This window comes from Misgurnus anguillicaudatus, chromosome 8 (genome assembly GCF_027580225.2).
Source record: "Misgurnus anguillicaudatus chromosome 8, ASM2758022v2, whole genome shotgun sequence".
NCBI classification, from domain to species: domain Eukaryota; kingdom Metazoa; phylum Chordata; class Actinopteri; order Cypriniformes; family Cobitidae; genus Misgurnus; species Misgurnus anguillicaudatus.
In genome coordinates, this window is record NC_073344.2 from 32,061,997 (window position 1) to 32,089,815 (window position 27,819).

Here is a 27,819-nt window from a genome sequence, read left to right on the forward strand (position 1 = left end):
TCTCTGTCATAACTCCGCAACTGCATTTCCTTCTCAATCATAACTCCTGTACTGCACCTCCCTCTCATTTATAACTCCACTTCTGCACCTCCTTCTCAGTCATAACTCTATAAACTGCACTTCCTTCCCAATAATAATAACTCCTCTACTACATCTATTTCCCAATAATAACAACTCCTCTACTGCACCTCCTTCTCTGTCATAACTCCGCAACTGCATTTCCTTCTCAATCATAACTCCTGTACTGCACCTCCCTCTCATTTATAACTCCACTACTGCACCTCTGTCTCTGTCATAACTCTATAAACTGCAACTCCTTCCCAATAATAATAACTCCTCGACTACATCTATTTCCCAATAATAACAACTCCTGTACTGCACCTCCTTCTCTGTCATAAATCTGCAACTGCACTTCCTTCTCAATCATAACTCCTGTACTGCACCTCCTTCTCATTTATAACTCTACTACTGCACCTCTGTCTCTGTCATAACTCTATAAACTGCACCTCCTTCCCAATAATAATAACTCCTCTACTACATGTCTTAATAATAACAGCTCCTCTACTGCACCTCCTTCTCTGTCATAACTCCGGAACTGCACTTCCTTTTCAATCATAATTCCTGTAATCCAGCTCCTTCTCATTTATAACTCCACTACTGCACCTCCTTCTCAATTATTACTCCATTACTGTACCTCCTTCTCAATCATAACTCCATTACTGCACCTCCTTTTCAATTTTAACTCCTCTACTGCACCTCCTTCCCAATAATAATAACTCCGCTACTGCACCTCCTTCTCAGTCATAACTCCACAACTGCACTTCCTTCTCAATCATAAATCCACTACAGCACTTCCTTCTCAATTACAACTCCTCTACTGAGCCTCCTTCTCAATCATAACTTCTCTACTGCACCTCCTTCTGTAACTCAAACCTCCTTCTCGATCATAACTCCACTGGACAATTTTTCTCAATTATAACTCCACTACTACACTTTCTTCTCAATCATAACTCTTCTACTGTACCTCTATCTCAGTCATAACTCCTCTAAGGCACCTCCCTTTCATTATAACTCATCTAAGGCACCTCCTTTTCCATTATAACTCCATTACTGTACCTCCTTCTCAATCATAACTCCTCTACTGCACCTCCTTCCTAATAATAATAACTCTGCTACTGGACCTCAATCTCATTCATAACTCCACAACTGCACTTCCTTCTCAATCATAACTCCTTCACTGCACCTCCTTTTCAGTCATAATACCTCTAGTGCACATCCTTCTCAGTTATAACTCCACTACTGCACTTACTTCGCAATTATAACTCCTCTGATGGACCTTTTCTTTACACTGCTCATATCCTTTCTGCCCACACCTACTGTTTTCTGATTAAAACTTCACAACTGCACCCTTTCCCTTTAATTGTAACCTCTACTCTGCTTCCTTACCCCACAACATTTCCATTCACCCACTGGCCTCTTACTTCTTCACCTGCTTTGTGCTCCTCTCTGTTTCTCTGTTCTCCTCACTTCTCTACCTTTCTTTTAATGTACTGCAATGCAGCAGAGCGGAACTGAGTGCAGCTTAGGGAACCTGAGAGAGCAGCCCTCTGTCAGCTCGCCTGTACTGGCACGGATGCGTCTTAATCACACTGCGCTGACTCTATCATACCCTCAACATCAGACATACAGTCTACACTGAATGAGTCTGTCTGTAACTGACACTGATATTGATTCATATATAAGTGCATCGCTTCATTCAGAAAAAGGAGGTTTCCACAAAATGTACATGATTTTCCACAGAAGAGAGAAAATTTTCTCAAAAAAAAGCGAAATATGAAGATATTAGAAAAGAATATTAAGGTTTTTAAAAAGAGTTATATATTTCAAAAGATAGAAACTATGTTTGAAATGGCATAAAAATATAGTATGTATACTGTGTATGGAAGTTTTTTGTATGCATAGTAGTCTAATTCCAGAAGAGAAATAAATTTCTCTTAAAGGAATATTCCATTTTCTTAAAAGAAAAATCCAGATAATTTACTCACCACCATGTCATCCAAAACGCCGATGTCCCTCCCAGTCAGTCGAGAAGAAATTATGTCCTCCGAGGAAAACACTGCAGGCTTCCCCCAATTCCAATGGACTCCAATAGAGCCCAACATTTAATACTTAACAGTTTTTTTCAGCAGAGTTTCAAAGAACTATAAACAATCCCAATGGCGGCAGCCACTTTTGCATAAATTAAGCAGTCGGTCCGCCAGCTGCATGCAGCGGCATCTCGCAACAAATGGGAGTGACGTATTTGGCGGCAAAAGTTTCATTCCCGCCAGCGGGACGCACCTATAGCCGACAGCTTGGGGCTGGCGGCATAAAGAAGCCATGCGGATATTTTTTGCTATCTGGGATGTCCATGTTATCTAGACAGTGTTTCTGATAAGAGGATCAGTTGATTTTATCACCGGCAAATACTCCAAAACCAAAATCCTATCGGAGCCTCCCTTCTCAAGCGCTGATGAAGCGGATTGAGGTCGACCCTGAAGCCGCATCTCAAAACCAAAGCGAAAGCTTCAGATTTCAGGGTATAGAGCAAAGAAAATGAGTAGTTGTTTTTAAAGCGAGAACAAACAAACCAAAAAGACAGAACACTTGAACTCTGATAAGACCCAGTGAAGAGATGTTTAAAAATGTTAAAAGACTGTCGTAGAGTTTCTCTCATCCTCTGTTATCCTGACACAACCGAACAGATCTAATTTGCATAAAAACAACCCGAATGGACAACATGGGAGCTCTGCCTTGCCGGATTGCTGACAAAGGCGTTGTGTCTCAAATTAGTGATACAAATAATTAATGCATTGAGTCGAAGTAGTGAAAATCCTTTAATATTTTGCACATAGATATATTCATATTATTGTTGTTGTTATAATAATAACTTTAAGTCAAAAATAATAGTCAATATATGCATATAAAACTAATCCATTAATTTACTATATGTATTATGCTGTATTTCTGTCTATATAAAACAACATGAAACCTCATCGGCTTATATACATGAGCTCGGAGGAAGGGAATAATGTAAAGCCAACAAATGCACATACATACATACACACACACACACAAAATCAGTGCAAAACACTGATGAGGCTGTTTAGTCACTGACAACATATACAAAGTCTGTTTCGCTTGTAGCAGTGTCCGAGATACGAACAAGCTAACAAATGTGATACTAACACTCCTTTCAAGAGGTCTCGATGAGAAACGAACAATGTCGAGATAGCTTTGGTTAAAAAAGAAACTGCATAAATAAACATTAGGACAGGTAAGCACCTTTGAATAAGCCGCAGCATCTTGTTTAATGTGTCCTATCGCTAGTAAGAATGACACATATGTAGAGATAACCCAAATGCACAACATCTGTAAACCACAGGAGACTCACGGCTGTATGGTTGTGTGCATGTGGGTGAGACTGCGTATTGTGCGAGCGTCTTCTTACACCGGGACTGGCAGGAAAAACATTTTGTGTCTCACTTTAGTCTCTTTTAAATCACTGCACCATGGCCACGGGGTCCCCAAAGCAAACTGCTGTTGACAATTCAAATTGGCCCTGACTTCTCGGATTGTCGCACCCGAGATGAAGGAATGGAATATCCGCAAGGCGTCTTCAAGAGGAACCATCGAAACTGTGAAGGAAACAAAAAATTACTTAGTGAATGAATGATCAGTGAGTGTGTTTACATGCACAGAATGAGCGGATAACTATCAAAAATCTGCTTGTTATAGTATAGAAACCTTTTTATGTGTTTACGTGCAAATTAATAAACCGGCTATGCAGAAAACAGCGTTTACATGGGATTTGGAGACTTGTATTCTTTCCATAAGACTTTAAAGTATAGCCCAAAAATGTGTTAATTCGACATGGGATATCTTCTGTAAATAAATTAGTATTGCCAAATCAATCACGTGGCAATTCATACGTATTTTAGGAGGTGGCTAATTTGTATTAATTCATCCGACAACAAGTTTTTTTTATTTAAGATTTGCTTTTGCCCCTGTGACTTTTTTTAAAATAATCGTACATTTTATATACGAATTAGCCAACTCGTAAAATACGAACAAATTTCCAATGAGATCGGGCTTGTATTACATTATTAATTGTTGTGTTTCAGAATAAAAGAGCAATGAGCAAGGAAGTTTGACCTCCAACAATGACTGAAGATGCATTTCAATTAATTTAATGATACTTTATTATTACGTGCTTAGTTAAGCAGTTACAATTTTAATAACTCTTACCGCGGGTTCACACCAGCTGCGTTTGAGGCGTCAAATTCGGGTCTACCACGTCTAGTTTGCCGCGTGAACATTTTTAGTTTACTCGCTTCATTCGCAAGTGAATTCTAGTCATCGAGACATTCACGCGAAAATTCGCGTCATGGGAGGGGCTTCTGCGACTCCGCTCACTTCCTGTAATCACGTCACTACTAGAGCAAGCTCGTGATTGGTTAACGCGGCACGTTTTATCGCCAACGTTTAAATTTTTTAACTCGCGCGTTTGCCTCAGCAACGCTCAATTTGGGCCATTGTGAATGAGGCGGAATCGCGTCTACCTCGCCATGCTAAACACCTCATTTGCGCCGCGAGACCTTCAGATGTGCGTCAACACGTCTTCACATTGACTTAACATTGAAATCACTCGTGTTTGACGCGGCTGGTGTGAATGCAGCATTAAAGGGGACATATCATAAAAATCTGACTTTTTCCACATTTAAGTGCTATAATTGGGTCCCCAGTTTTTATCAACCTAGAAAATGAGTATAAGAATAAGATCAAACCAGTAACTTAGTTTTGGTAACCCATTCTCCACAAGCAAGAAAAAATCTTTTATTAAAACTTGTCTCCCCTTGTGATGTCAGAAGGGGATAATATCGCCCCTTAATCTGCACTATCCAACCATGCCACTGCCATTTAGTGCAGAGATCAGCTCATTTGCATGTTTAATGACACGTTTTACATGTTTAATGACATGTAAAACGGCACATTTTTGCACACACCTACAAGGTGACAATTTTAACTTGCTATAATAAATTGTCTATATGATATTTTGAGCTAAAACTTCACATATGTACTCTGGGGACACCAGGATTTATTTGACATCTTAAAAAAGTCTTGTGAAATGTCCCCTTTAAATGCAAAAAATATAACATGACTATTTAATTAAACTCTTTGAAATGGCACGATCTCTGCCCAAAATTGGGACATTTACAACAAAAAAACTAAGAAAAAATACACTTTTTAAATAAAGAAAAATAAATGATGATGGAACTGTCACATAAAATCAAGCTAATGATGGCGACGACAGTCAAAGGCTTTAGTGTTTCAGCTGGTGTTGGCAAAGGTTTTCTGCCAGTCTGTTTGTCCAAATAATTTTTTGAATACAAAATATTACCAAACTTCATTTGTGTCCATTAGCTGTTAGACGTCTTCTGCCTCTTTCGTTGTGTTTTCGTTGCTACAACCGCTTTGTTGCATTCACTTGCTGACACACACGAAAATAAACAAAAATGCGTCCTTTGGTGGATATGTGTAACGTTAAATGTGTAACGTTATGCTACATACACACCAAACGCGGGGCATCGTGTTACTCGCTCTAGATTACTCGTGGGATTTTACTTCGTGTCATGCGAATTTTTCGCTCGAGTTGAATATTTTCAACCTGGGTGAAGACGCGTTTGAGGTGAATAGCACGTGTTTTCACGGCAAACAAGCCGTCCATATCGCATCATTCGAGGACGCGTCTGATCGCATTTTTGCATTGACTTTGTATGTAATCTAATCGCGCAAAACGCTGAACTCGCGTTTGGTGTGTATGGCCCATTAGTCAAGGAATGAGTATGCGGAGAGTGTAAAAATAAATGTATCTCATATCAATATTTTGTGTGTGGCATCGATGCATTGTATCGTTAGACATTTAATCAATGCATCGATCCATATCAATGTATTGCTACACCCCTACCGTCCAATAACATTTCAATGTCCAATGACCACTCCAAGTCGTGGAACAACAGCCCTGGACTTAATTTCATTAGATAACCATGTACTTTAGTTCTGGTTTCAGTTTTGCCAGTTATTTCCGATGGGATACCCTCTATATGAGGATGGTTGGATGTGTATTATGCAAATTACTAACTGTGGTCACACACTCCTTCATTTAGAATAATGTCTACCTGTCAATACTAGAACATTGTTAACAATAATATGCATATCCGACTGGTTTAAGAACAATTAAAGCTTCACACGGAAAAAAACTCGAGCAGCAACTTGGGCTCCGTTCCAAACCATAGTGGCCTGCCTCACTGTCTTCATATTCAGCTTGTTTCTATGGCAGCATCCTCCCTGAAATGGAACCTGATAAGTGACTGAATTAAAGGCAGCTACTCCATTAGTCTCAGCCCTGGACAGCGCAGATTCCCGCAGTCCATTCACTGCTCGCTAGATACATATTCCACATAAAATTGGAAAGCACTTGCGAAAATTGCAAACTTCAATCTGGTTACCTGACTGCTATGCAATTTCCAGAACTCGCAGTGCACAAGTCAGTCCCCCAGGAAACCAAAGAGTGTTTAAAACATACAGTCGATACTTTGAGCTCTTCTGAGAAGCGTGAGGAAGTTTGCTTGGCCTGTGCAATGTGATATATGAAGATTGTTTCGAGTTTTGTTCGAAGCAAGATAACTGGATATCTGAAGACAGAACTGCATATTCTGCTTTGTTTTCTGTCTGTAAAATACATAATACTTTTTAATTACAAGCTCCTTTCATCTTAAACATATTTCAAAGCAATATACATTTGTAAAACATAAATTCTTGTGATCTTTGCGTAACAAACCCATAACCTTTGCTACCTGATAAAATATTCAGATTTAGCATCTTTTGCGCGCATAAATACGTTATTTTAAATGTAGCCGCATGACAAGCGCACTTAAATAAAGAGTGATGGGATCGCAAAGTGGCACGCTTTTTTCCAGGCATGGCGGCGCCAAAAGCACGTTGGAAAAAATGTAGGCAAGGGGCATGGTTGCGTTTTCCGCTTGGTTTTAGATGCAAAATGTGATCGCCTGCCTAGCCTTTCGGGATGGTTAAAACTGGTGTCAGCAGGTGAGCTTGGTTTGGATCAGAGCCTGAGATGTTCTGGCACAACTCACCTGTCCCAGACCTTCACGTTCCTGCAGTTGTTGCTGCAACATCCAGCTGATATCAAAGCTGTAAAGAAAATCAAGAATTTTGTAAAATATTCACAAGAAAAATAACATAATATAGCAGTTTCTCGTTACAAACTTTCTCATTACACTGGGTGCATTGTGTTTCTATAGCTCAATTGGTAGAGCATTGCAGTAGCAGTGCAAAGATCACAGAGTCTCAGGGAACACACATTCTGATAAAAAAAAGTATACATGCAGCTTAAAGGGCACATATTATTCACATTTTTACAAGATGTAATATAAGTCACAGGTGTGCCTAGAATGTGTCTGTGAAGTTTAAAGTACCCCACAGATCATTTTTATAGCATGTCCAAAATGCCCCTGTTTGGGTCGGAGCAAAAAATAGTTGTTTTCATGTGTATACCTTTAAATGCAAATGACCCTCACTTCCAGTAAGCGCTTTCAGTTAACCCTAATAAGTCCCTTGGGGTCAATCTTACCCCAAAGCCACTTTTCTTTAGTTAAAAAACATGGTTCCCTTCATCTTAGTGGAATAAGGTTTTGTGACTTTCGTCAATATTCATATAAAAATGGGCTTGAGTCAGTCGTTCTAAAGATGTGTAAAAACAAATTTACCAAAAGATTAAATTAGCCCAATTGAAATAAATGGGAAATGCAAAAAAAATCATCTTTTTTTTTCTTTTTTTGTCAAAAAATAAATAAATCAATGCATCTAGAATAAGTCTGAAAATTTCAACACATAAAAAGTAGGCCTGGTACTAGAGCACAAATGCAATATAGAAAAGATTTTTTACAGAATTTGGCAAAAAAACAGCCACTGATGCAAAACAAAGCTGTAAATTGGTGGGCTCTATATCACACACACACATGCTCGCACAAACACACACACACACACACAAAGTCAAAGTCAAACTTACACACATATAAAGACACAGACACACACATAAAGACACAGATACACATGCACCACACACACACACACACACACACACACACACACACACACACACACACACACACACACACACACACACACACACACACACACACACACACACACACACACACACACACACACACACACACACACACACACACACACACACACACACACACACACACACACACACTTACATTCAGTCAAATTTTGTGTCATTTTGTTAAAACAGACATTTCAAAATACATCAAAAACTAGAAAAAAATCTACTATTTGAAATAATATTAATTTTTATGTTCTTTCTATTGTTTATATATACATAAATTCACAAAATGTATCACTAAAGTAGTGATGTGAGCAGTTGGACACATCCAGTGAAATGAGTGTCTATATGGGCCTCTGCTGGTCAAAATGATTTAATACCTAAACTGTGATTCTTTTATGTTTTTTTCTAAACACCAGATTACCAAATTGAACACATAAAATCTAGATCAAAAAACAATTTAAATCAAATTTACATACAAATTTGATATTTTACAGGCAAGCTAATGGTGTAGTTGAGGAATTTAGTGGTAAACAGGTACAAAAGTACTTCATATCTCCCAAAACACCGCATTAATGTATAGATGGGAAGTAAACAAAAAAAATGTATATATTATTTGTATTCACTCTTTAAATTTCTGGGGTCATTTTTACCCCCAAGGAACTCTAACGTATACAGAAAAATCGGGGCTTATGAGGGTTAAAAATAAATCTGATTTCTGTGAATACAGTCTGAGACAATAGTATATTTAGCCCCACTCAATCAGTGGCTGTGGGCGGCTTTATCAATGTGATATCACATTAACGAGAATCAAAACAGCTTTTTTATGGGGATTAAAAAGAAGGAGAGGGTGAATTTTTTTTCATTGTAGGGTTGTTGTGTTCACACGCTGCCAACACACTTTTATGTCCAAACAAGTGTATTTTGCATAAAATGGGCCCTTTAAATGCACTTTAAGTGATTTCACATTGATTTCAATCTTTGACATGATCTTATTCAGACAATATTAAACATATCAAGGTAATATTTTTACTGAATCTTCTTTACATTATGTAGGATGATTTTAGGTAGAAAACATTAAATAGTAGTGCACATGTGACCAATGGCTCTTTACTTATTTACTTTATTTACTTGATTACTAATTCCCACTCAGTTTCTCTTGTACGCTTGCCTAGACTAACAGACTGTGAACCTGTCTGCTTTTCCCATATGCCACCCCATCAAACCGCACACACACATACTCAGGCAGACATAGTGACAGTCTTTTGGGGCTGAAACCTCACGCTGAGAAGGGTGTAATCTACCAGAGTAAGAACATAAGATGCTATATCACACTGTCACGTCTACCTTCTCGAAACGTGCCGGGCAGCATGCACAGGAGCACCTTTCATTGACGGGTTAAACGGAGGTTAGCACGCGTTTCTCGCTGCTCAAAGACATTCAATCCTAATTCAGATACAGCGACTGCACATCCATTCTGTCTGAGATCACATCCATTAAGCCGGCATCGATAGCGCTCCGTTTCATTCACTGCCCTGGCATCCTGCTTCTGTTGTTTCATCTCATTATCACATTTGCCAGAGGCACACACACGCAGCCGGCCATTAAAGATTTATGCCGGTTTGTGGACCTCGAAGAAACATTTTAAGGGGATTTGACAGACATCCTGATCTTGGCCTGTTCATCTACCGTCATTTCAATGTGAACGCAGATAGAGTGTGAAATAACAAAAGAGGAATCGAGAACGCAAACCAAACCTGAGAGAAGACTTTGAACAAGTAGCACGGGAACATTTAAAGTCTGTGTAAAATCATTTTAGAGAATTGTTTTAAACTTATTCCCCGCCAACCATTTTTTGAAAAGTTGCCCGCCAGCATTTTTGGGATTTTCACAAAATGCCTTCCAGAAAAATGTTCTTCTAAAAATAAATAAACATGCAAATATATCAAATAAAAGAACATACCCTCTAGGGCTGCACGATTAATCGCATTTTTATCATGATAACGATATGTGCGCCCCACGATTAGTTTAAGACAATCGTCGCGATTAATGTGGAAAGACCAAGCACAAAGCAGACGGTCTAGAATCAAGCAATGTGTTTGTTTGATATGGGCGGAGTCAGAGTATACGGAGTGGATATTTGCAAGCGGGGTCTGTGTCATGGTAGAATTAAGTTGGCATCACGAGATTTACAGTCATTCATCTTAAACGAACACAATGGCAGAGCAACAAGAAAAAAGTGCAGAAATACGTATGTTTGTTCCCGAAAAGGGTCATATACTCCATTGTTTGGATATTTCGGATATGAGAAAAGTGATGTTGATTAGGAAAGTTACGAGTCTTGTGCAAACTGTGCTTTTGTTTCGTCCAAACGTGAAATATCAAGATTTTTAAAAGTTGAAGACACAAGCCGCAACCATAAAAAACCCTGACCATCCACGACATATATATATACACTATTGAACATTCGAAGTGGATCAAAACCTTTAAAACAAATCCCTAATACCCATTCTTTCTCTCAGGACAACTTTGATAAACCTTTTTAACCGCTTGGTCATCATCAAAAACCTTAATTTAACAAACACAAAATGCTGTAAAATGTAAGAAATAAAATATATTTAATTATTTTGACAGTTAAAACAAAACTGAACTGCTTTAATTGCTGTAAGAGTATCAGCTACAATTGTAAGAAGTTATTTTTGCTATTTCTGCTGATTTCTTCTGCAAAATCTATGCAGAATTTTGCGGAATGATTTTAAATGTTTTAAAAAGAGAATGGGAGCTGTGAATATTACAAAACAATAACATATTTTTTAATATATAAAATATATATAGCCTAATATATACATGGCTGTAAAGTGTAATAAAAATACTGAAGTGAATAGAAGTTCCTTCACTTACAGAATGATTGTGATTTCTAATCGTGATCAAAAGATTAAGCAAAACAATCGTGATCATAATTTTTCCTGGAATCGTGCAGCCCTAATACCCTCTGCTTTCAATCAAACAATAAACAAACAAACAAAATTGGGAAAAAACTTTTCATCATATCTATATTTTTTCTCTGCTTATATACTCTTAGAAATGTGTATTTTTCTTTAAAAATATATATTTTTTTTTTTTAGTAAAATGCTGAAATAATTGCATTTTTGTAAAGGAATTTTGTTAGATATCAGATTCAGAATGATTATCAAAACATACACAGAGTTTAAAATGAGTAAATAACATTTTGGCTTTAGTTTTTTCATAAATTGGGTAAGTGCAGTATTGCAGATTAACATAAAAATTCCTCAAAAACTTTTTTTATGCAAATGTTTTTTCTTAATTGACGAGATAACTTGTCAATGGTGGGGAAAGAGTTAAACACATTATAAATGTTAGAAATGTTTTCCTGTAACACGTTACAACTGAATTAAGGAGTTTCACCTTTAAAAGTTTTTCCACATTTCTGTGTTCAGTATTATTTTGGCGGGGCTAAAACGGTGACACCAGTGAGTCATCGAGTCAACGACACTGAGCATAGCTTCACCGCATTCGCGAGCATCCATTCAGGTAGCAGTCTTTGAAAGTTGAGAAAGATGGCAGCTTTATGAACCGTACAAGGTTCATATTTTTATTTTAAACTTAGTGGCTCACAGATTTCTTTTAGGTTATAAAGACATGTGGGGACTAAGCCACATAGTAAAGTCTTTGTAAAAACTCAATCCTCACACAATGCCATGACTCAACAGTGAGCTGAGCAGCCACATACAACCACTAACACAACAGACACGCGTTTCCATCAGCGTAAAACAGGGATTATGGGAGATTGTCCTATATTTTCAGAGATCATTGGAACACTTAAGCTCCAGACTCCAGTGGAGGGCCACAAAATTCTCCTACAGTATCTGTTACAAGAGCGTCAACTTGTTATCTTGTGAATTATGAAGACTAAATAATGATTAATAATGTTATAAATAGACTCTTATGTCTGTAAACATGCTTTCTACCTGCTGCTTTCAGACGAGAGCATCTGGCATCTATCATCAAAGACATAATTTCACATAGTTTCATAAATACTCAGCTATAACAACACAGATGCTGTCTTGGCTTTGTACATCTTCCGTATCTTTAACAATAATTACTGTAAGTGCTAAATGTGCTATAAAACATAAAAAATACAAGAATTTGAGCATCATAAGTAAAGTCTATATATTTGCAGATATACACATTTAAATCCAATTTTTACTTCTGGGAAAATGGATAAAACAAACTGATGTCTCATCTTGCATTCAGCCTCTCCAAATGTTTGTCGAGGAAAAAGAATGTCTCTAAACTGATTTGTGAACCTGTCTGTGAAATCAAGTCGAATCATCTAATTATGAGATTTGGAGCATCAAATCTTGATGAATTTTGAAATCTTGATCTTACTCAGTCAATATTAAAGATATCAAGATTATATTTTCACAGAATTGTCTTTAAATTATGTAGGATGATTTTAAAATCAGCATGGTTATTTTAAAGACGCCTTTCCACTGTACACGACAAATGACGGCCAAAAAATGGAAGGAGAGTCACAAAGGGGTTGCGTGGGCTGCCAACCATCTGGGAGTGCATAATTTTCGAATACGCAAATTTTAAAAAAACTTGTGCGACTACACCACATGTGACACGTCGACCGGAAGTGGTGTATTTCATTGTGTTCCAATGGTGAAAATGATTAATTATGAATCCTTTTTTGATTAACTATATTAGTAACACTTGGATATATGCATAACTGTTTATTGTTTCATACATTTGCAATAATTTAGTTATTCCACTTTGAAGGCTCTTGCGCTGAAATAAGCTCCTCTCACATTTTGACATGGATTTACGATTAAACTAACCTCTCATTACGACTGCCACTAGGGGGCGAACAGCCACAGTCATGTCCGAATGTCGCGTACTGTGAAAAGGGGGTTAATATACTAAATATTTTTAAATATTAAAAAAGAAAACATGAAGTGCAATTTTAGTCATTAGGAGAGAAGACTGACTATATGTTGTGATTGCATGCATATGTTTACTTGAAATGTAACAATTTACAAAAGTTAAACTGTTATAAACATGTGTCATTTTGGTTGTGTCCTTTTAAATGCAAATGAGCTGATCTCTGCACTAAATGGCAGTGGCGTGGTTATATAGTGCAGATTAAAGGGCGGTATTATCCCCTTCTGACATCACAAGGGGAGGCAAATTTCTATTACCTATTTTTTCACATGCTTGCAGAGAAGTTACTGGGTTGATCTTTTTCACATTTTCTAGGTTAATAGAAGCACTGGGGACCCAATTATAGCAATTAAACATAAAAAAGTCTGATTTTCATAATGTGTCCCCTTTAAGAGCTCTGCGTTACAGCTAGTGCTATACAAAAATATATGTGTTGAGTATTTACACTTGCACATTTTTGTGCAATGTTCATAGTTGAACTATTAACATTTGCCTCTTGCAATGTTAAACTGCAACTGTTTATTCAAATATAAAAAAAAATAATTTTCAGAAATTAAAAGGCAAAATACTGGATACCGGATATGCGCATGTTTTTTAATATATGACCTATAACAAAAAGCAACAAAAACAACATAGCTTATAATAATAATATATATAATAGGTAAAGGAAAAATATATAAAAGAAGTAAAAATAAAAGTTTAAAGAACACCTATTTCATTGCTAAAAAACGTTATTTTGTGTATTTGGTATAATACAATGTGTTTGCGTGATTATTTTCCACATACCGTACATTTTTGTAGCTCCAGATTTCACTCTCTTCCTGAAACGCACAGATTGAAAAGCGCTGTGTCCCTGATTGGCCAGCTAATCTGTACGTTGTGATTGGCCTAAAATACCTCTGACGTCAGCCAGAAATGTGACGCTCCTTATCATGTTTGAAAGATTTGCTTCAATGCTTCAATTCAATGCTAACAGGAGTTAACTTACAAGCTGTGAGTCCGAAGCCGGAGAAATTATGATATTGTCGGTCTTGTCTACATCACCAATCCCAGAAAGTAAACTGTTGCCTACAATCCGTGTGTTGTAGTCCAAGAAGAGCGATTTACATTGAAGACGATAACTCGCGTCATCATTTACTTTGGGGTTTGTACCTTTTACATATCGTTAACTCTTTCCCCGCCATTGACGAGATTTCTCGTCAATCAAGAGAAAACGCTTCCCCGCCAATGACGAGTTTTTCCGTCTTTCCGCAATACCGCTATTATCCACTAGGTGGCGCCCTTCCGCAACTGTTTAAACCCGGAAGTATTGCCCTCTGGCAAGCTGCTGCATGTCCGTGTCTGTTTTAAAGATCGCTCTGAATGGGATCTCTATGAAAAGTCCGTCACAAAAATGGAATTATCTCTGCTTTTTGCTCAAAATGTGGTGTTTTTGCAGAAACCTACCCATATTCAAAAGCTGATTACAAAAGAACTACTCAAGGTAGGATGAAACGGGTTTTTTTTTGTTTGAAAGCAGAGGGTCTGTTCTTTCATTTGGTATATTGTATGTTTATATATCTGAAGAAGAACATTTTCTGGAAGGCATTAAACTTTGGTGAAAATCATGAAAAACGCTGGCGCTGGCTGGCAACTTTAAAAAAAAAAATGCTGGCAGTGAAAGAGTTAACATGTACTAATACACACTTACACACCAAAGGAAATGTAAAAACATGAATCGGACAATAGGTGCTCTTTAATAAAAGAGTAAAAGTTTGGCTGCATCCAGAGGTGTATAATACTTAAGTATTTTAGTTACATTTTCCAAGCATCTATGCTTTATCAGAGTGTTTGTCTTGGGAAAAAATGTACTTTTCTTTACTAAAAAATGTTCACTACATTCTAAAGCATAAAATCATACTGTGTATTCATCATATATTGCATAATAAAATTGATTTAATGCCTAATTACATAAAAATTGTGTACTTTTACTTTCTTGAGTAACAGTACGACATTTTTTTTACTTAAGTAAAAGTACAAAAAAATTCTAGATGTTTAATGTACTTAAATATTAAATATAAACCAAAAACTTGAAATTATGAAATGTAGTGGAGTAAAAAATATGATAATATGTTTTGGAATGTTTGTTTTCCAAAGAAAAACACTAATAAAATACGAATAATTGAAAATTTACTTTTATCTAGAAAGTAAAAATACTTAAGTACTATACAACTCTGGCTGCATCATATTTACATTTTTAAAATCAGTAGTTAAAGAACCCTGGCCTACATTATGTCAAGACATGAACTAAAACCTTATTAAAGCCACTTGAATGCTCTCACACTGCATCATCTAAAGATTACCCACAATGCCTCTCTCACAGACATGCTAACTGAAGGTCATTGCACATTCATGACTGTATTAACTCATGTTCCTTCAGGCAGTGTCACGATCTCATGCCGGTTTTATGCTCGCCCCACCGTGCTGCCGACCCCTTAATAGTGTATAAAACAAGAGCAGTAATGCATGCGTCCTGGATTCTCGCTCATAAAAGTGTCTTAGTAAGAATGCTCTGTTTTAAAGCAGGCATATTCAGATCTTCTTTACTTTGACACCTCAAATATGTCTTCTTTATCCAATCACCTGCCTCCATTTAGCTATGGAACGCCCCATTCACACCATTTTATAATTTTGATTAATTTATAATCAAATAAAGGTGCACCTTAAAGACATGCATGTGAGGTCCGAGCTACAAGGGTTTTTGTGAAAACTCACAATCCTCGCACAAAGCCATGACTGTGAACAGTCTGAGCTGAGCCAGCCGTGTAAATCCATTATGGTACCCGTGACTAAGACCTCAGTTTAATATTCTTACTTGGGAAAACGAATGCTGGAATATTGGTTCACAAGGAAAGAATTATAGGACATTTTGTCACCCGCCAGATCTTGTTTCTGTTCCTTTTATCTGCTTAAAGCATTGCGCTGCCTAAATGTAACATTATTGCACTCTCATGCATGAGTTTCACTTCTAGGAGACCACACATCATTCAATAGCATTCCAGTCAGTTTTTCAAAAATATTTGTTTTTGTTTAGATTTAAAACTAATAACTAAAATTTAGTGGTTTAAGTTCAACTATTCTTCCCTGTTAAAAACATCATATTGATGTCATAATATTATGATGTTACATCACTCATGATGGCATAGCATACTTATTTTAAGCTGTTGTTATTTTAGTGACCTTTAAATATATAAGTACATGTTAAATATAAAAAATATAAAACATCATTATAAAATAAAATTGCTTTGAAATGTAAACTTTGTTATAAAATGTCAGATAAAGTGAGAACTTGAATGCTCCTCCATGTCAGTCCACGAGAGCCGGGCACATGCGATGTCTTAAAAGAAAAGTGGGGGAAAGGTATTAGTCTACTGTATCAGATAAGATAAACAAAGGCTCAGGGCTAAATTTAGAGCTGAAATCAGAAGGGGGCATCTCCCAAGGTCACGGAGGCGAGCACGTAACACAGCATGAGCATGCTCACATTAAAACACACACACACGCACACACAGTAACTGACAAACAGGTCTGTCAAAACCACAGGCTTCCCCGGAGATAGAGAGTTTGAGTTTAAAGAGGTCTGACTTTATATTATTGGGAAATGGCCGGAGTTGTGTAATGGCTCTTTTGTCTCAGCTTTAAAAGCCTCTCTTATCTACAGTATTAGAATTTGCCATGATTTAGACTTCGGTAGCCGAGAAAGAAATCTCCAGAGTTTCAAAACTTTCGCTTGAAGGAATATTCAATTTTCTTAAAAGAAAAATCCAGATAATTTACTCACCACAATGTCATCCAAAATGTTGATGTCTTTCTTTGTTCAGTCGAGAAGAAATTATGTTTTTTGAGGAAAACATTGCAGGATTTTTCTCATTTTAATGGACTTTAATAGACACCAACAATTAACACTTAACTCAACACCCAACAGTTTTTTTCAACGGAGTTTCAAAGGACTATAAACAATCCCAAACGAGGCACAAGGGTCCCATCTAGCAAAACGACTGTCATTTTTGACAATAAAAATAACAAACATATACTTTTAAAGCACAATTTTTCGTTTAGGTCCGGTCCAGCGCGACCCAACGCAAACGCGTAGTGACGTAGGGAGGTCACGTGCCACATCCATAAAACCCACACCTGCGGACCATTTTAAACAATAAACTGACACAAAGACATCAACCAGCATCAGTTGACACACAACAACGTAGGAACGGTCCTCTTTCACCCCACTTGTAAACACTGGGGCGGAGTTTCGCGTTCGTCCTCTGTGACCTCTTGACGTGATGACGTATTGCGCATGACGACCGGATCTAAACGGAAGTTGTGGTTTAAAAGTGGATATTTGTTATTTTTATTGTCAAAAATGATAATTATGCCTCGTTTGGGATTGTTTATAGTCCTTTGAAACTCCGTTGAAAAAAACTGTTAAGTGTTGAGTTAAGTATTAATTGTTGGTGTCTATTAAAGTCCATTAAAATGAGAAAAATCCTGCAATGTTTTCCTCAAAAAACCTAATTTCTTCTCGACTGAACAAAGAAAGACATCAACATTTTGGATGACATTGTGGTGAGTAAATTATCTGGATTTTTCTTTTAAGAAAATGGAATATTCCTTTAAGCTTTTAAGCAGGTGGACAAAAAGAAGATTGCAGAACATATTATACAGTCAGGTCCATAAATATTGGGACAGAGGCACATTTTGTGTTATTTTTGCTGTTTACCAAAATGTGTTCCAGTTACAGTCATATTATGAATATTGGCTAGTGCACACTCTCAGCTTTATTTTGAGGGTATTCGCATCCAAATTGGCTGAAGGATTTAGGAATTACAGCCGTTTAATATGGAGCTCCCCCTTTTTAAAGAGGTCAAAAGTAATGGGACAGTTGACTTAAAAGCTGTTTTATGGACAGGTATTGTCTATTTGTTCTGGAGTTGATTTTAAGTGGTAATTGCATTTGAAAGCTGTGGCTGTGAACCCAAATCTATCCAAATAGAGTCCAAAGTAATAGAGTCTCATGCGGGGACGAGTTCAGAATTTCTGTGTGGGCATGCATCAGATTCAGCGAAAGGTTTTTTTCTGGGTCATGGTGCTGCGTACCCATATCTTCAAAAGATGCAAGGCGGAGAAAGTGCGCTCGGATGAGACCACGGAGATAGGTAGGCACAGACAGTAATGAAATTCAAATCCAAAATACACGTATAACCTACATGTGTCAAAAATAATTCATAAGTAATATATAAATTGTGCAAAATATTTTTACTTAAAAAAAATCTCCCGCGGCCATGCATGTGTATCTCGGATGCTTGAGGGTGAATAAATGATGAAGTAATTTCCTTATTTGACTGGCACAATATGTTGGATATTTTACATTATACAACAGTTCTTTCTGGTTCTTGAATCTGATTGGCTAGGAGCCCTTCCCAGCCGTGTGATATTCTACTGATAACATAACCGTAACGGCTTCTACGCTTGTTTAAAGGCTTCTTTAAACATATCTGTGACTGGAAACGCTGCCACCAGAGCGGATAGTCACACACACACATCCACAGGCACAAATATTGTTTTTAAAAACTTTCAGTGTGTCTCAAAATAAGCTTGTTAATCCGTCTGTGAATCCCAATCAGAATTGATTGTACCTACAGTATGCCCTGATACTTTCGAAGATCAGAGCTCTTGGATGTAAACTTCAGAGGAAGTATCACAATAATGTCACATCATGTGGCCAATTTAAATACACATGGAGAATAAAGCAATGAAAACAATCATTTTCTCTTTATCTGTAGCTTCTGTTTATACATCTCTCCTCCCTGAAGTGCCCTTAAATGGAGGCAAAAATGCCGTTTTGAACTGCAGGTAAGGACACTGGCTTACTATACATTGGGACACTTGATGACTTATTTTCCGGTGAAATGACTATTAAAACAAGTTGTGAGATATCACCATATTTATAAGCATGCAGAAACATCTCTCTGACTCTCTGAAAAAAATGGTTACAATATAAAACACTTAATTATTCTGTTGTATTTGGTATTGACAAGAACAATGTACAGTAATAAATCGAGTGCTCCTACCACGTTAAGATTAAATGGAACATCAATAGTATAAATATAACTTTTACTACCACCAAAACAATAACGAAAAGACTAAATATGAATAAAGAAAAAAGTAATAGATTGTATTTATAGAGACCAAATACTTCTAATTTGATCAACCCAAAACAATTAAAATCTAATTTTTGACCATTAAACATGGATAAATCAGAGCCAGCGGGAAATTATACAGAAACTGAGAATAGCGCCGATATTAACTCATTCCCCACCAACTTTTTTTTAAGTTGCCCACAAGCATTTTTTTTTGTGAATTTCACAAAAGTTTCACAGTATGCCTTCCATGAACATTTTTTCTATAAATATATAAACATACAATTGATCACATGAAAGAACAGATCCTTTCATCCTATCTTCAAATCTTACATAGTGTAGCTTTAACCTGACAATATTAGATAATCTATGGCATGATTTCCATATCAAAAGCTGTCCTGCATCCAGCAATAAATGAGAATTTCAAGATTCGGATCATGAGTTGGATATTTAACTTTGGTACTTAGCCAAAAAATATAACAAGGATTGTATTGTGTACAGCGCCGTTATTTAATGTAGATGAACTTTGTACTGTTGTGTTTCTAACCATGTGATTTGAGCCACATGAATAAAAAAGCAAAAAATATTTTCTTAAAGAGGATTATCCGGAAACAAAGTTCAAATCTTGTTACAATCCCACAACAAATATAAGTGCTTTTTTGCAAAAGCACCACAAAGCAACTTGTGTGGAGATAACATCGTTTTCATCCCGCATGCCTGCAAACAGTCAACCAAAGCTCTTATGTCACAAAGTGTGATATAATCTGTGATGTAACAGTGATATAACTCCAAACTTTAGTGAAACTACACCTGCGTGGGTACTATGACTACAATGGCAGTCTACATCCTGACAATGTACTTTGAGTAAAAACAGCATTAGCTTACATAAACACCAGGTCTGTTTTTAAAAATGAGCGCTTTTGAGGTGTAAAGTGCAGGAAATGTAGGGACAATATGGAGGTGCGCAGGGTCACTTGACATGCAGTTTTCCCTATGGGGCCGACACCAGAACTGGCACTGTGACAGTGACAAATGAACACAGCAGCTATACAGACACGCAGGACAATGCTGAACCCACAGCATCCGACCACAACAACAGTTGTTTTGTTAGCAATTGCCCCGTTTTACCTAAAAGCCATTCTTAAGGACCTTACCATTTTTAAAACCATTATTATCCAATAAACAACCATTATTGATTCCTTTTGAAGTATAATTGAGCGAGAGGGTGTTATTTTGATAGGGACTTATAGAGCGAGAAAACCAATTCAACTCCTCCACAAGCTAGCCGAAGAAGATCTCCGCTGGTCTTTCGAGTTATTTAAAGAGCATCAGTCTAATGTTTCATCTTTAAGAGAAGCTAATGAATGCAAAGTGAGACACATCTTTCACCTTGAGGTGAGGGTTTTATGGGCGGTGTGGACCATGGGCTGCTACTCAGCATCTTCCCCGGCAGAAATCGTTATGTGTGAACGTGGGATATTCACATGGCACAAAGCCTGCTTTGATATTCAACATTTCTCATAATAAAAGCTGCGTTTGTGTGTTTAGAAAAAAACAAGTGGGATTTGGGAAATCAGCAGTGCTTTCATCTTCTATAAGCTAAGTATTTCATTAATCACATTGAGCAAAGAGACAAAACTTGGATTTGTTATGACATCGCTTGAGGTTTGCATATTTATGTGCATGTAATTTCTTGGTGCCTCAGTAAAAGTGGCATAGTATTACCAGGTTTTTATTGGGCATATCCAGAGTACCTTATAGTCTAGCCATTACCATGCAATATGAACATGGTCATCTTTTACTGTAGTAAATATTGAAGTTTGAAAGTCTGTGAACAATCACTTGACTGAACTATATCACCATGATTTTACCATAGTTCGTTTTTGTAAGGGTTTTATGTATTAGCAGTGTGTTCCCTAGGTATTGAACCCATGACTTTGGCATTGCTAGCGCTATGGAGTCTCTACAGAAATCATCAGGTCTGTTTCTGGGTGAGTGAGCCAATCATGGGTAACTTTAGCAGAGCTGGCAATATAACAGTAGATAACAGGGACTTCGGCTAATAAAATTGCTTGGTGAATCAGAGAAGCAACAGGTGGAAAATGCATCCAGCTGATTTCAGAATGCTGGGTTGTTTCAAGCCATGGTCACGTCAAATGTGGACAACCCGGACCTTTGGGTTTGTCCATAATTGAAGAGTCAAAAATACATAAAAGGTATGCACGTCCAAAACCCTAACTGGGTCATTCTACAAAAAAGGTGGAAATGCTTGTCCCTTGCTTTTGCAGACCCCTTAATCATTTAATTTGACCCAATAATCCCATAATGAGAGAGTTTATTTATTTAATTTTCTTATTTTTCCTTTTTTTAAACTTTTTTTTAAATGTCTGGTCCTGAAAATTGCCCTGTCCCTTGGATCATACATGGAAGTTGAACTGTGTACTTATTATTTAAAACCATGTTTTTTATAAAACAAATCTAATTTACAGTTACCTTTAACCCTGTATGAATTTACTACCACAATGAAATGGTAAAAATACACTATTTCTATGAATTATATCAAATAAATATTTGTCCCCCAAATGTATGTCATTGGTGTTACCCTACCCAAAGCACTTTTATTTTGAAACAATGCATCAGATCTTTGAAGTTTTTCATGGGTCAAGAGGTCAGTGAAAGAAGTGCAGTGGAGGAAGGCAAAAGGTTTTTGAGATGTCTTACCTTATTTGTCTAAAATAAAAAAAAGAATTTTGAGATAAGATTTTTTGGATGTCATTACTGTTACTCTTTTTTTATAGCTGGGAGTGTTAAAATCTTTACATAAAAATACATTATACTGAATAAGTATGTGATTGTTATATCTCTGATGAAATAGCACATGGCTAATGGCAGCCATTTTGTTAAAATATTATTTTTTTCTGTAAGTTGTCATTGGTGTTACCATCATTGGTGTTATCGTCATTAGTGTTACTTCTCTAATGAGTACTTCCTAAGCACTATTCCTTTAACTGACCAACATAAAAGCATAAAAACAAAACAAGATGGAAAATTTTTGAAAGTTTATAAGTTGTATCATGTTCATTATCTATTATTATATTCTAATTTTGTCATTGGTGTTACATTGTGTCATTGGTGTTAAACCAAGTTTTGGTGTTATGAATGTATTTTCTTGTACTTTCTAGACTATTTTGTTGTTGATATGGGATGTAAGACATTGTTGATATTTCAGTCTTTGCATCAAAGCCTTTTTGGTTGAATATTTTTGTTTTTGTTGGTTTTAAAGAAAAAAGTCAAACTGAGAATCAAATAATTTCATACAATGCTGGATAAAGATGAAGAATTTAATTAAACAAATATTAATAATTAATTATTTTCATTGCTGTTATCATTCATCTACTCAACCTTTAACTAAATACACAAGCTGTAATGAGAAAAAATATTTAGTATCAACATTAATGTTGTTTAAATCACAGGTAACACCAATGACAAATAAATGACTCATTGATTCTTTATTAAAATGTATTAAAAAGTTAAAAATAGATTAAGCTCCCCGTTTTGCGGATTCATAGATTTGACAAGTTAATTAATGCTATTAATGAAGTTTTGGGTATGTTGAAAGAAGTTCATTAAAGCAAATTTCCATCACCCGAATTCCACCTTTTCTGTAGAATGACCCAACTCTGCCCAAAGACTCGCAATGTGGCTGAAGAAAGCAAAACATTTTATTAACATTTTCATTTGTCCATATTGGCCCCAGCCATGAGTTGAAACAACCCAGTCCTTGTATTTGTGACCCTGGACCACAAAACCAGTAGTACGGGTATATTTGTAGCAAAATCCAAAAAATGCATTGCATGGGTCAAAATTATCGATTTTCCAATACATCAATGGAAAGTTTTTAGATGATGTATAAATCTCAGTTTTAAAAAATGTACCCTTATGACTGGTTTTGTGGTCCAGGGTCACATTTATGTATGCATTCAGCATTCATAAATATCCCATAAAAATATTAATAAATTGACCCACCATTAACTCCATTATAAATGCTGCGATGGTGTGGAGACAGCTCATCTCCCGCCAGTCTCCGTGGCGACGTCTCTCGACCAGGGCTGCCAAACTTCCCATGTTCAGGGCCCATGCTGTACTGGTGCCTCAACATCTCAGGGCTTCCTCCCAGTTTGCATTTGTCATGATGAAGCTCTGTTCCCAGCAGGACCTGTCTTGGTTCCGGGCTGCAAGGTCCGCTTCCTAAACTTCCCCTGTGCCTTTGCATGTAGAGCTCTGGATTCATGGCCTGATGGTGCTTTGGGTGAGTCTCCGGGCTCCTGTGGCCCAGCGACCGGCCGTACTTTTCCGGACTCAGGCCCCGAATCAACCGGTGATCAGGCACGGATATGGAGCCACAGCGAGGCCGGCAGGGTTGGGGCAGAACGAAGGGATACTCCAAGCTGGTGCTTCTGTGTCGAACAGGAGGGTCAGGGCTGGAGATCTCTCCGCGGTCTCCTTTCCCTAAACGAGACTTCTGGAGATCCGGGCTGCTATTCCCAGTTCCTGCACTGGATGGCTGTGGCTGCTTATGGTGGGGATGCTCTGAGCTGTCGGCACTTCCGGCACTAGACGTGCTGCTTCCGTCCCCCACGTCCCGCATCAGTCCGGGTACCAGAAGCCCGCTTTGGCTGTCGATGGAATTGCGACATCCAACAGAACCCGTTCCGCCGTGGCCTCCGCTACCTCCCTTCTCCTCATCTATCAGCACACAAAGCTCCCTGAGCTCCAGGTTCTCCCGTATCACCTCCTCCTGCTTGCGCTCCAGTTCTGTCAGCTTCTGAAGATACAGCGCCACCTCCTTACGCATGACGCTGGCGCTGAAGCGACCCAGACGCTGCCACTCACGCGACACTCGCTTGCCTTTCTGCCTGTCATCGTCTAGGAAGCAGCACAGGTCTCGCAGTTCACGATTGTCATCTTGCAACTTCTGGTTTACCTCCTTATCATCATCACAAGAGATAACACAAATAATATATCATTAAGGAGTTGTACTGTACATTTATAAATTAAAGCTAAATGTACACCTTATATATTAAATATTATGACATATTTATATAAATATTATACTGCTTTTTAAAGACAATGAAGAATAAAAGGTTATTGTACAATTGTTCACTGACCAATAAAATACCAACATATTATAGCAAATGCACACATTAAGTGAACATTTATTTTATACAATATACAATCTTTAAAGTTTATTACTGGTAATCATAGGCATAGTCGAAATGGCCTGGCAAATATATGAATTAACATTTATACATTTTGTAGATTTTTTTTTTCTATGTACAGTGCATTCAATATATATATACATTTTGTATATGTGTTTATCACTAAAATGCTGGGTTATGCATTGGATCAAAAAGAACCAAACCCAACCCATTGGGCTGTAATTCAATCTATGCTGGGTTGTTTTAATCCATTATTAGGTCAAATGTAGGGCTGTCAAAAGATTAATTAAAATTTATTGCATACAAAATAAAAGTTTGTTTTTGCATAATAAAAGTGTATGCACTGTTTGTGTTATTTTGTTGTTTATTTAATACACACACATGCGTGAATGTATTTAAGAAACATTTACACACACACAAACACATTTTATATTATATAATATACATTAAAAAATATATACATAAATATATGTATATTTATATATATAGCTTAATAACACACAATACACACACACAAAAATATAATATGCAAACAAACTTTTATTTTGTATGCGATTAGTCGTGATACATTTTTTGACAGTCCTAATGTAAACATTTTCTGGGTTAATTTCTCATGCTGGGTGAACCCTTCCTTGCTTTTTTAGAATCCACCTTTCAAGAATCTTCAAAGTTTGGAAATGTAGCTGAAAGGGGTTGATCAAGCAAAACCAAACTATATTTAGGCCCTGTTGTTCTTTCTTGCTTTTAAAACATTCCTTAAAGACACAAGCTAATCTTATACCGCAGTGCTGCCTTATTGCACCATGTGCACACACACACACACACACACACACTTTTTCGTTTTAATGACCTGAGTCTATTTCTATTTCCTGACACCCACACACAACAGGTGTGACACAATTAACATATCCATAATATGATTAAAAACTGAGCTAATAATATCAGTGCTACTTCCAAAGTTGTTTTAGGTTATATTTGTACAAGACGCATATTCTGCGCATCCTCGCTGCGCTCTGAACGCAGGTGCGCTCCAGACAGACGCCCATTTGCTCACCTTCAGCCCCCGGATCTCATTCAGATGCAGCTGGAGGCTGCGGTTCACCTCCCGAATCAGATTGCTGTGGTCCAGTATAGCGCTCATTTTATCTGATTCAGACCTCCGGAGACGCTGCACCAGCTCCTCCTTGCTCCACTGGAGGAGCTCCTCGTCGGTGAGGTTGGAAATGCTTTCTGCGGGACCTTCCGATCCAGCCTTGGATCCAGACAGCTGAGGCTGTGCTTGCTGGGGTTGTGCTTTCTCCATCAGAAGAGATGCTGATGTGATACCAGGTGCTGATGAAATATTAATGAGGCAGTCAGCATCCGCTGTTTTAGGTGGAGTCAGGGAGATGGAGAGCGCATCGTGGAGTGACGCCTGTATCCGATGCCCTTAGAGTGGGAGTCGCCTCGACTTTTCCCAAAGCAACAGCTGATGCAGCTTACGAGCGGAAGGCGGCATACAGAACGAGTCCACCCCGGTTATTCAGCATCGACACCCGTGCATAGTTCTTCTTGTAAGTTTAAAGAAGTGGTCGTTTAGGTTGATGTGGCTGCTTTCAGGCGGCCCGGTGCGCTTGCCTCCGTCCGTCTGTGCGCGCTCCAGCAACCTCATGGAGGCGAAGGAGAGACGGCAGCATCCTTAGCGAGGGAGAACCCGGAGGAAATGAGCGTGACTGCAGCTGCTAAGTTCTCTCTCTCTCTCTCTCTCTCTCTCTCTCTCTCTTTCTCTCTCTCTCTCTCTCTCTCTCTCTCTCTCTCGTTGTGTGTGTCTGTGCTTTCTGCATGTTTGTGCAACTGAGTTGCTAGCGGTGATGCTGCTGTAAACGGTACGTTACGTTTAAGTTTGTTTGCAGCGCCATCTATAGACACTTTTTTAGATTTCTACAGAGGCTAAAATCGTATTTACACATACTCAAAATGTTGTATTTAGACTTTTTTCATTTAAACATAAAACAAAAAATTAAACACCATATTATTAAATATGCGCAAATTTTATGGCATAATTATAGAGCTCCTGCTGTTGACGTCACGCAGTCTAAACTCCGCCCTTTTGGCAGGCAATCGTCGAGCGCTTGAGCGCTGTCAGGGGTGTCGGACTGAGGGTAAAACCAGTACTGATTACCAGGGCCCCAAAGGAAGAGAGGGCCCTTGAAAAGTCTTGAATATATGGGGGTGCGGAATATGGGCCCATCAGGACTGCCTATGCATAGGGCCCGAGATCTTGTGCAACGCCCCTGAGCGCTGTAGCATTGGTATCGAACCGGACTGTTTAAACCTTACAAATCTTACTACTTCAACATTGTATGAGGGTTTTATGTTTAAGCGTTACTTAGAAATTACAGGGAAAAGTTTACAATGTGGAAAATAACTGGGCTGATACACTAAAATTTTGTTTTAGTTGTTTTATTTTTTAAAAATGAATTTTTGGGAAGTCTATTCAGGCTTATAGCAAGCCCTCCATACTTATTTCATTTTTATACCATTGCCATAAATAAGTTAAACTCAATATTATGTAAGGGAACGTGCATTAATACTTTAATTGGACTGTTTATACATTAGAATGTAAATACATCTATTATTTTGTGCAATACCTTGTTTGCAACACACTGCTTATCTTTTCTTGTTGCTATTTCAAGCTTGTTGTTGAGTGTTACTTTTTGTATACTGTTAATGTGTGTTATCTCCACAGGGAGTTGCACTTGAATGTCACTGCAACAATGACAATGAAAGCATTTATTCATTCCTTCATTCATTTTAATTGTTTTTCAGGCCCCCTTGGAGGTCTCTTAAGGTCACCTAAAGGTCCTGGCCCTTTTGTTGAAAAACATTGATCTACTACAGTGAAGAGGTGGAGTTAGCAAGGTGTTGGGATACTGGAAGATCTGCACCAGAGTGAGATAAGCAATGGTTTATATTGTTTATTATAGATTAAATGGACATGTTAATCTTAACATTTCCTTTATTTTCACACATATTTTTATTATCTGTTTAATTGATCAAATATCTAATATTTAAAGTATGGTTTTCTTTACTAAATAAAATCTCAACTTGGACATTCATTGTCAAAATAACAATCATTTATGTGAACAATATTTCACATAAATGTCACCTTTAATTAGAAGCTACTAAAAATCTAAAAAGTATTTTTGCTGTGTTTCAAAGCTTATAAAATCAGTACAAATGTAGTACAGATTTCACTTGTGGTCTTTATATTAATTGTTAT

General features: G+C 37.4%; 1 protein-coding gene across 1 annotated transcript; it reads right to left on the bottom strand.

The window, feature by feature from the left end:
* Positions 1–2,857: 2,857 nt before the first annotated feature.
* Positions 2,858–26,314, bottom strand: ccdc85al (coiled-coil domain containing 85A, like). Its single transcript, XM_055213295.2, has 4 exons — positions 25,612–26,314; positions 23,365–24,325; positions 7,197–7,254; positions 2,858–3,677 (listed from the first exon to the last, which is right to left on the bottom strand). The coding sequence occupies exons 1-4, from the start codon at positions 25,858–25,860 to the stop codon at positions 3,659–3,661; spliced, it is 1,287 nt and encodes a 428-aa protein (XP_055069270.1). The 5' UTR covers positions 25,861–26,314; the 3' UTR covers positions 2,858–3,658.
* Between the last annotated feature and the right edge of the window lie 1,505 nt (positions 26,315–27,819).